The sequence below is a fragment of the Mauremys mutica genome, chromosome 2 (genome assembly GCF_020497125.1).
Source record: "Mauremys mutica isolate MM-2020 ecotype Southern chromosome 2, ASM2049712v1, whole genome shotgun sequence".
Taxonomy (NCBI): domain Eukaryota; kingdom Metazoa; phylum Chordata; order Testudines; family Geoemydidae; genus Mauremys; species Mauremys mutica.
Window position 1 is genome coordinate 292,670,017 of NC_059073.1, and position 11,074 is coordinate 292,681,090.

The 11,074-nt window shown below is 49.5% G+C and overlaps 1 protein-coding gene across 1 annotated transcript in view; it reads right to left on the minus strand.

The window, feature by feature from the left end:
* Nucleotides 1–2,568, minus strand: part of ELP6 (elongator acetyltransferase complex subunit 6) — a 35,704-nt gene extending 33,136 nt beyond the window's left edge. The window contains exons 1-2 of the mRNA XM_045007925.1: nt 2,431–2,568; nt 600–763 (exon numbers count right to left, since the gene is read on the minus strand). Of these exons, the coding sequence (XP_044863860.1) occupies nt 600–653 (54 nt within the window). The 5' untranslated portion in view covers nt 654–763; nt 2,431–2,568. The remainder of the gene's footprint in view (nt 1–599; nt 764–2,430) is intronic.
* Between the last annotated feature and the right edge of the window lie 8,506 nt (nt 2,569–11,074).

Genomic DNA, 11,074 nt, shown 5'->3' on the forward strand with positions numbered 1-11,074 from the left:
TGGCACCTGTCTGGCCCCTTCAGCCTCTGGCTGGCCCTGGTCCTAGCTGAGGCAAGGGCCACGCTCGCCCCATCGTGCCCCTCTCCCTGATGGGCCCATGTTCACAGCGGGCCACAGAGCCTATTGCAGCTGCCCAGCTGGGCCGGAGGGGAAAAGTCTGGGACCCCTGAGACCTGCAGCCCCGAGGGGAGGCGGAGCTGGGGGTGGCCAGGGGGGCTGGGGAGGAGACAGCCACCACCAAACCCGCACAGGGACCCCTCAAGGCAGCTAGTGCCACCCAGGCTCAACGCCTCCCTCTGGCCCAAGTGGGCAAAGCAGGTCTCGCGGAGACTACAGTTCCCAGCATTCAACGCTCCCCGAGCGGGCAGGGCGGCCCCGCTATAACCGCAGAACCCGAGCCGCACGCCCCAGGTAGACTACAGCTCCCGGCATGCAACGCTCCTTCCTGAGCGGAGGGGCAGAGATGGGACTACAGCTCCTAGCAGGCGCTGCTCAGCCGTGACCGAGCGGTGCATCCTGGGAGTCGTAGTCACGATCGGGCGCCCCCACATCCCGTCAGGTCAGTGGTGGGCGACAGCCAGGACCGAGCCCCTCCTCACCTGCTCGGGCTTCTCCGGGGAAGCGTTCAGAAGCTCGTTCAGCTCAACGAACATCCTGCTCCAGGCTTTCTGCTCCGCCTCTCCCTTCGCCACAGCCTGTACGGTGCCCGCCGAGGGACCCGCAGCGCCGTTCAGAAGCCGCGCGCCGATTCGTGGCACTGACCCTGCAGAATGTAATATGCATGCGCCACTCACTCGCCCCGCCCTCTCGAACTCTGGGCTGTGCTGCCGCAGCCTCTGTGACTGCCCCGCTTGGGGCGACAGTTCTCCTCCTGACCGCCCCGTGACTTCCCCGTGTGGGGCGACGGTTTCCCCCACGACCACTCCTCATGTGCTGACAATTCCCCTCACGGTGTCTGACAACAGCCCCACATGGGGGGGCAATTCCCCTGACCCGCACAACCACCCCGCGTGGGGCAACAATTCCTGTCACAGCCCCCAATAACTGGGTGAGGCCTCTAGCGGCACAGCAATAAGAACAACAACATGGGGGGTTCATAATTCAGGACAGAGCTGAAGAGGGCCCAGCACAGATCACTCCAAATAGGGCTTTGGAAAGTGAGGGTGTGCCAGTCAATGTTCCCATTTCTGCCTCCCATCTCCTCTCCCTTCTTCCTCCTGCCAGCACCCTTCTTCAGGACTAATCCCAGCTATCATGAGGCATCCTTGTCCCTACAGAGTCCAGGTGCACCCTCTCTGGAGAGCACTATTGTACCTATTGCCTTTCTTAATAGATTCCCTCCTCACACTTTGGGGTTTGTCGCTGTGCTTAACCAGTGAAATTACAACTGTTAAAACTGTTGCCCCAAATCCTCCTTCCACTTCCAGCTTATTTTTTATACTTACAACCCATCAAACCTTATAAATATCAAAAGTGGAGACATACGCAATGCATAGGGTCACAATGTGGCATATAATCAAGTTGCTACCTTGACATCAAAGCAGTGAATAAAGGCAATGCATGACAGTACTAAGCAGCTTGATCTCATGGCTTTCCTTATAATTCCCAAGAGTGTGGCAGGGAACCTGAACTAAAAGTATGGGTCTCCTTCATGTCTTGTATATGGGGGGGGGGGGCAGACATATGTAGATTACCTCCCTGGATTTCCTAGCTCAGGGAATTGAGGTGCCTGACTGACATATTTCAGTCTCTTAGGATATTAACGAATCAAAAAGATGTCATTGCAAACAGAGCAGACCCCCTCACATCCTAAATACAGGGCTTTTCTCATACTAGATAACTCAGTCATTGCTGATCAGTCCTCCAGAGTGCTATGTAAAGCCACATCAAAGCCATGTTAACGAGGGAGCAGTTTGGTGCAGGTTGGATAGCAAGTGCCGAGGATAAGAAAAGACACAGGCAAATTAACACTTTAACTCAGCTCATGTTGTGGGGATAAATTCAGTCAATTTAATACAGCCCGAGAGGACAAGACAGGCCCCACCGGGGAGGGAGCCGGGGCAGGTGAATGGCACCAGGGGGAGGCCCAGGACGCGGCACACAGGGCGGGCGCAGGGCTGTGCCCCACGCGGGGCGCTGAACGGCCTCCCGCTCCCACCGGGCGGAGCGCGCGGGGAGGGAACCGCCTCGCTCGGCTCGGCCACAGCCCGGCCCCCCCCGATTTCTCTGCCCCGGATACACCCTCCCCCGGCCGGGAGCCGGAGCAGCCCCACGCGCGGCGGGACACGGATCCAGGCCGGTCGGGGGGGGGAGGGGAACCACCCCCTTCCCGGTGCCGTCACTGGCCCGCCCCGGCCGCCCCTCCGCGGGCCCCCGGCCCCTCCCCCAGCGCCAGGGGGCGGGGCCCCGGGCCCGGCCGGAGCCACTCACCGCCCCGCCAGGCTCAGCTCGGCAGCCCGCACCCGGGCAGAGAGAGAGCGCGGGTGAGCGGCGCGGGCCGATTGCGTCACTGCCCCCGCGACGCCCCTCCGCAGCGCCCATTGGCTGCCCGTGGCGGGGGAGGGGAGGGGAAACACGCCACGGGCGCCATTTTCACTGAGGGCGGCGGCGGGGCGGAAGCCGGCGAGGGTATTTCCGGCCGCCGCCTGGGCGTGGGCGGGAGAGTTGCGTGTGGGCGGGCTCGGGAGCGCGTCGCTCTGCTCGGGCGCCATTTTGGGCGGGCTGGAGACAGGGCTGGGCGGGGGCTGCAGCAGCAGCTCCCTCAGATGGTGCTAGAAGCTGGGGGAGGGCGGAGATATGGTGCTATGGGCTCCGTGTCTAGGGTGCAGGGGCATGGCCGGGCTGCGGGGGGCCAAGATGGCCCCAAGCGGGGGTGTCTCTCCAGTCTCTGGCTGTTGGGGAAGGAGAGGGGCTAGTGTCCAATTCTGGCTGCAGCAATCCCTGGGCTGTTGTAGGCCAGGTGCAGGGCCCTGCAGGCCACCTCTGTGCGCATTGGGGGGGAGAGCTTGGGCTGCCCCCAAATTAACTCTGTGTAAGGCAGGGGTCTCAAACATGCGGCCCGCGGAGCTCTTCCCTGCGGCCTGCGGAGCTCCCCAGGGCCGCCCAGCAAAGGGGGCAATTTGCCCCGGGCTCCGCAGGGGCCCCCAAGAGAAAAGTGGAGGCTCCCGCCTCCGCCCCTCTCCTGGAGCCTCGGCGCATAGAGCGCCGAGTCTCCGTCCGAGCGCCTGAGCCCCGCCCTGATCTGAGCCGCATGGGGAGGGGGCGGGGCTGGGAGCTCTGGGCTGAGCGCTGCGCTCGGCGTGGAGCTCACAGCCCCGCCCCCTCACCACGCGGCTCTGAGCGGGACGAAGCTCAGGCCTCGCCGGAGACGCGCTCGGGTATGGGGGGGGGGGAAGCGGGAGCTGCCGGGGCCTGGGTGGGAAGTGGGACCCGCCGGGGCCGGGCCGTGGGGGGGGGGAAGGGAAGCGAGACCCGCCGGGCCGGGCCGGGGGGGGGGGGAGGGAAGCGAGACCCGCAGGGGCCGGGCCGGGGGGGGGGGGGCCGGGAAGCGGGCCCCACCGGGCCGGGGGGGGGGGCGGGAAGCGAGACCCGCCTGGGCCGGGCCGGGGGGGGGGAAGGGAAGCGAGACCAGCCGGGCCGGGGGTGGGGAAGGGAAGGGAAGCGAGACCCGCCGGGGCCGGGCCGGGCCGGGGGGTGGGGGAGGGAAGCGAGACCGGCCGGGGCCGGGCCGGGGGGTGGGGGAGGGAAGCGAGACCCGCCCGGGCCGGGGGGTGGGGGAGGGAAGCGAGACCCGCCGGGGCCGGGCCGGGGGGTGGGGGAGGGAAGCGGGACCGGCCGGGGCCGGGGTGGGAAGCGGGACCGGCCGGGGTGGGGAAAAGAGGGACCCGCCGCCGCCGAAGCGCAGCCCGGTCTTCGGCGGTGGGGGGCCCCTTCTGTTCCGGGACCCGCCGCCTAAGTGCCCCGCCGCCAAGCCACCAAACAGCTGTTGGTGGCGCTTAGCACTTTCCAGGAGGGAGGGGGGAGGAGCGGGGAGCCGCGCGCTTAGGGGAGGAGGTGGAGAAGAGACAGGGCAGGGGCGGGGCCTCATGGAAGGGGTGGATTGGGGGTGGGGCCAGGGGCAGCAAGGGGGCGTGTCAGTGATGCGGCCCTCGGGCCAATGCACTAGTCCTCATGCGGCCCTCGGGGTCATTTGAGTTTGAGACCCCTGGTGTAAGGTCTGGCTGCCTATGCCACTCCTTGCCCTGTAGTATCTGCACAGCCCCTCAGGTTATAGATGCTCACGTTCAAAGGCTAGGGAGCCGTCCCTCCACCTTCTGCTGAAATAGATGGATTTAATGAGGTGGAGGTCCATTTTTCTTAAATGGACACGATCTAATGTGCAGAAAGGAACAATTTTTAGTACTGCCAACTCCAAATGTTCAAAAATCATGTCAGGCTCTCAAAAAATCTTAAGATTAGCTTTTAAGGCATTAGGGTATATTTAAAAAATAGATTTGATGGTCTTTTAATTTGCCTTCTGCCTTTTGAGCCACTAGGATGTATTGGGATCACATTTTGAGGTTTTCTCCACAGTCATGAGGGTTAGATATCTATCTTTTTATTTAAGAAGGGAGGTTGAAATCATCACATACCCTATTTGACTCTAGGAACTGGTGCTTTAAGGAAAACTATTATTGACTCGTGACAAAATCATGAGTTGGCAACTGTAAGCCTTTCAACTGTAACTTCTGTTAGCCCGTGTTCATTACTAGTTGTTACTAGCGGTAGCACTTCATGTCCTGTTTTCAGGCTTCCATCAAGTAACATGTCTGACAAATGCTAAGTGGGGCTGATTCCAACCCATAGACAGCAGTAGTACATAGAAGTACCAGCTGCTGTGTTACAAGTATTTTACACACTGCGTGCTGCTGGTCTAGCCTTTGCACATTTGATTATTTATGTAGCAGTAGCAACCAATGGTGCAAGTCTGCACTGGGGCCACTTTGTGCTGACAAACAATTAGGCTAACATTCCCTACTCAGAGTTTACAATCTAAAAAGATAAAATAGATCAATGGTGGTCAGAGGGTACGACATTCAAGCAAACCAATAGGTACCACTTGCTATTTCCATTTTGTTTTTAAAGTTCTTGTTTGTTTTAAATTCAGGGGTGTTAATTTTATACTTTTTCCTGGTGCTAGAAAATCCTGCCAACTGGGTTTAATAAGCAGAATAACTCCTGTTCTACACAAACACCTCCCATTTAATCTACCAACTAGAGAATTTGCCCTTTAAGCAAATTCCATTGACTACCCCAGGGGTAGGCAACCTCTGGCATGTGTAACAAAGCTGGCACGCAAGCTGATTTTCAGTGGCACTCTCACTGCCCAGGTCCTGGCACCGGTCCGGGGGGCTTTGCATTTTAATTTAATTGAAGCTTCTTAAACACTTTAAAAATCTTATTTACTTTACATACAACAATAGTTTAGTTATATATTATAGACTTCTAAAAAGAGACCTTCTAAAAACATTAATTTATTACTGGCACGCGAAACCTTCAGTTAGAGTGAATAAATGAAGACTCAACACCCCACTTCGAAAGGTTGCCGACCCCTGGACTACCCACTATACACCTCATTCAATGTCTGTGATATCAATTAGTCAGTGTTCTCTCATTCTAGAACTCTGATAATTCTTTTCTCTAGGGAAGCATGTAACACTTGTTTTTATTGATACTTATATAATTTGTAGTTGCACTTAAAAGTAAAGCAGTTTCTCATGTGCCCCGACCCCTCTTTTGTAGTTGGCCTGATGATCCTTAGATCTGCAAATTCTTAGTGGGAGGCCAATTTCCTCACTTGATATTACTTAAAATGGGACTTTTAAAGAAATTCTCTTATAAAAGATTATTTTGGTATTGATTCTGTGGGAAACTTAATCTCATCTTTCATTGAAATCTCCCTCATTAGTTTTAGTTTGATAGGTCTGGATCAGATCAGTGCAGAGCCAACCTATGCAGTGATAAAGGACTTTTAAAACATCCACCACATCATTAATACATACATTAAAAAGACATGCTAGAAAAGTAGGGAAAATGTTACTACAGTCTCCATTGACTTTAGTTCTTATATTTGTCATATTGCCCTGATGTAGAGCCCCTAGAATATACAAAAGTCTTAAATCAATACACATCCTTTGTAGTTCTGAGCAAAGTTTCTCAGTTAATAGCATCAAATGCCATCTTTAGATCTCTGAAAGCAGCATATACTGTGGTTAAGAGCACTAGATTATATTTATACATCATATAAGATAAACCCCTTGTCAAGTCTGGCTCTACCAGCCCTAAAGCCAGACTGCTCTATATGTAGTAAATTAGTGTCTAAAATCCATATTTCAAGTTTAGATGGTAAAAATCTGTAATAAATTTTCTGTGCCACATCTACCAGACTTGTGGGTCTCTATAAAGCAGGATCTTTGTCCCCCTTTTTAAAAATAGGAGCTATGATACCAGACTTCCAACCAGATAGAATCCATCCAGTGTGATTTAATGACAGTAAATAATGTAGCCATGAATGTGGACCACCAATCAAGAGTCTTCCAAAAAACTTTAGAAAAGAGATTGTAAGGACTTTACCAGCAACACATATTCACAAATTTTGAGAAGAGTTCTCAGATGTAAATATTACATCTGAAAAACCTTAAGTCTTCCAGTCTCCTAGATAACATGACACAAATGTCTGGGATCCATTTTAGGGCTTGGCTACACTTACAGTTTGCAGCGCTGGTCATCCAGCTGTGTAGGAGCAGCGCTGGTGTGTGGCCACACTCACAGCTACCAGCGCTGGTGTGTGGCCACATTTGCAGCATTTCCAGCGCTGTTGGGAGTGATGCATTATGGGCAGCTATCCCAGCATTCAAGTGGCCGCAACGTGCTTTTCAAAAGAGGGGGGTGGAGTGGGGTCTAGTGTGACAGGGAGCGGGGGGAAAGAGAGAGTGGATTTTTGGAGCCAACACTGTGTGTTAGCTTCCTGACTTGAAAAATCAGAACATTTTTCCGACCCCTTAGTCTTAACTCTTAATTGCAAACAGCATGTAGGCAACACGACTCCCCGCTGTTTCCCTGCCTGCCTCTCATTTGATTGTTTACAGCCAGGTACAGATGATCACAGCAAACAGGAGATGTGTTTGTTTTTTAGATAGCAGCAGCAACGGAGGAGCTCCACAGAGCTCGTTCACAACAGGGAGGAGGATCTCATTTGATTGTTCACAGATTGATCACAGCAAACAGGAGCTGATAAGCAGCTCCGGTAGAAACGGAGCGAAACGGAGCTCCTCCGGAGGTTCACAACAAAACAAAGAGAGGCTGCATAACAAAACAAAGGGAGTAATTTAGTTTAAAGCATTCTGGGATATCTCCTTATTCCCTGGAGGCCAATAAAAGCGCTGGTGTGTGTCCACACTTGATGAGCAGCGCTGGATCACCAGCGCTGCAATCGCTACACCCCAACCTGGCCAGGTGTACAGCCAGCGCTGCAGCCAGGGAGTTGCAGCGCTGGATGTGCCTTGCAGGTGTGGACAGTTACTAATTGCAGCGCTGGAAAGCCTCTACCAGCGCTGCAACTTGCAAGTGTAGCCAAGCCCTTAGTCTTACAACCATGTTGTTCCAAACAGGTAATCCAGGCATCCTCACCCATCAGAAATAATCTCCCTTATTTAGAGAGAATTTTATCGTTCATTTATAGAGAGAAATTGGTGGTCACTATCTATGAGAAAGTATAGCGAAATCTCTTTAGAAAGGCCAATTAATTATGGGGATAATATAAATAATACCCCAGTTTATGAAATATAGGTAAAATGGCTTTCTCTATCCCCTGCACTCATTCCATTTACAGGTATCAGATCAAATGCTTTAATAGATTAAATTTAGTTTTTGTCCAGAGATGTTAAACACTGGATCTCTAGTGTTTCAAGGGGGAAGTTCAAAAATCTCCTTAATGTTTTCTTCCCCTTATACTGAGTTCATTGGAGAACCTATCTAAGCATTAATCTCCCAAAATAATTAGACCAAGCAATTGGGAACTAAAGACCTACTATATGAGTTTGCTTGTCCAGGCACTCCCACAATAAAACAGGGAGGCTATGGGGGGAAAGTATGTATTTAATAAAATTTGCAGATCAGGAATTTGTTTTAAAATATAGTCTGAATGTCCTTTGATTCCCAAGGCAAAATCTGGGCTCTCATGTGTAAGAAAACCAACGTGACAAGTTCTCCTGATACAAAACTCCTTTTTGATGATTGGCTTCCTTGGAGAAAGGATTCAAAAACCAAGAAAGACTATGATTTCAGACTCAACTAACCATGTTTCTTGTAAAATCAATAAACGTTTTGAAAATGTAAAGAATTCCATATCATTCATCTTATTTTATACCAGGATAAAGTACGTAAATTGTTCTGGCAAAAGTTCTCCCTGGGTGGAGGGAAAGAAATCAGACAATTTAGTCATATATAAGAAATGGACACAATGGCTTGATTATAAGAATTTGATTAATCTCCAAATACCACATACTTCTGAAGAGTAATCTGTGTTGGAGACTGTGAACACTAGAGGAGGAATTGTATCGCAAAGCTCCTATAAAAAGATAGCACCATTTTGGGAGGGGGAATGGTAAATCTGGTGTGCCTAGAAGAAGAGACTGGAAGGTCAGATCAATAGTACAAAAAGTTCTAGAAGGTACCTGAGAAAGAGTTGATGTAAAATCCTGAGAGAGAGTTTCATAGGATAAATAACAAGAACTAGCCTCTTTTTGTATACCTTATATCAGGTATAGTCTATTTTTTTGTCAAGGTCCAGACTCCAGAGAAACACTTATATCACAAGTACCTCTATTAAAAAACCAAAATGCTGTGCATTAGTAATATATCCCATTGTTCATATTTGTAGTGCATTAAATGAAAACTCAAACCATTGTATAACCTAAAAATAACCACCCAGAAAGATGTAAAAAATTACATTTGAGACTTTGAGAAAGTACATAAATAAAACAGGAGTACTTGTGGCACCTTAAAGACTAACAAATTTATTGTAGCATGAGCTTTCGTGAGCTAAAGCTCACTTCTTCGGATGCATAGAATGGAACACACAGACAGGAGATATTTATACATACAGAGAACATGAAAAGGTGGAAGTATGCATACCAACAGGCAGAGTCAAATCAATTGAGATGAGCTATCGTTAGCAGGAGGAAAAAAAAAAAAACTTTTTGAAGTGATAATTAAGATGGCCCATAGAAGGTGTGAGGAGAACTTAACATAGGGAAATAGATTCAATTGGTGTAATGACCCAACCATTCCCAGTCTTTATTTAGACCACAGTTAATGGTATCTAGTTTGCATATTAATTCAAGTTCAGCAGTCTCTCTTTGGAGTCTGTTTTTGAAGTTTTTTTGTTGCAAAATTGCCACCTTCAAGTCTGTCACTGAGTGGTTAGGAAGGTTGAAGTGTTCTCCCACTGGTTTTTGAATGTTATGATTCCTGATGTCAGATTTGTGTCCATTTATTCTTTTGCGTAGAGACTGTCCGGTTTGGCCAATGTACATGGCAGAGGGGCATTGCTGGCACATGATGGCATATATCACGTTGGTAGATGTGCAGGTGTATGAGCCCCTGATGGTGTGTCTGATGTGATTAGGTCCTGTGATGGTGTCACTTGAATGGATATGTGGACAGAGCTGGCATCGGGCTTTATTGCAAGGATAGGTTCCTGGGTTAGTGTTTATGTTGTATGGTGTGCGGTTGCTGGTGAGTATTTGCTTCAGGTTGGGAGGCTGTCTATAAGCAAGGACTGGCCTGTCTCCCAAGATCTGTGAGAGTGAGGGATCATCTTTAAGGATAGGTTGTAAATCTTTGATGATGCGCTGGAGAGGTTTTAGTTGGGGGCTGTAGGTGATGGCTAGTGGTGTTCTGTTATTTTCTTTTTTAGGCCTGTCCTGTAGTAGGTGGCTTCTGGGTACTCTTCTGGCTCTGTCAATCTGTTTTTTCACTTCAGCAGGTGGGTATTGTAGGTTTAAGAATGCTTGATAGAGATCTTGTAGGTGTTTATCTCTGTCCGAGGGATTGGAGCAAATACGGTTGTATCTTAGAGCTTGGCTGTAGACAATGGATCGTGTGGTGTGTCCGGGATGTCAGATGCAAAAATTAGCATTAAAACACTTTCAGACAACAGTTTTAAGTTTACAACAAGGAATTCTGATTTTGTCAAATAAAATTATTGTAAGCATATATGTATGTAGATGAGCATATTCAAAACTTTCAAGTCTTGTGTGGCTTATTTAATATTAGTATCAGAGTTTAAAAGAAAATAATACTTAAAGGATTTAGGATTCAAGCCTTTCCAATAACAAATACACACCTACATGTGTGTATTAAGCAAAAGAATCATGAATAATTACCATGACCTTACCTGTTACATTTTCAGTAATGATACTATAGTTTTAATTTTATATGGCAATACAAATTTAAAATAAAATATATGTGAATGTTTACATATAATACTATCAGTGGACAGTTACCCCTAAATTTGGACCCAAGACACCCCAACAGCGGCCTACCTATAACTGTAAACCAATTAACAATTTGTCCCACTTCAATGGATAACAAGAGGTGGACCACCTTGGAGGAATTGCTCGGGTTTTACCAGGGAGTTTGTCTCTGACCCTCAGAGGACTCCCCGAAACAGACTAGTTCTGTTAACCCATGAGAGGACATGAATACAGCCTTCCGCTCAAAAGATTGATGCTCAAGCAGTAATTTTTTGAAAACAAAGTAACATTTATTTAAAGAAAATATTCAGTTACCATATATTTAATAACTGAGAGAGACTGTACTAGGACAGTGCTTCTCAAACTATCCGATGTGGTGGACCAGCAATTTTTTTGCAATGTGCCAGGGACTGGTACCATATTTGTGCCGTATTATCGTATTCGCATAGGCGCGTGGCACATCAGATCAGAAAAACTAACATTCTTCACTGTATTAATTGGAATGGGAATGTGCATACCAAGTGTAGCATACTCGTGGAGATGTTCCCATTTAAATA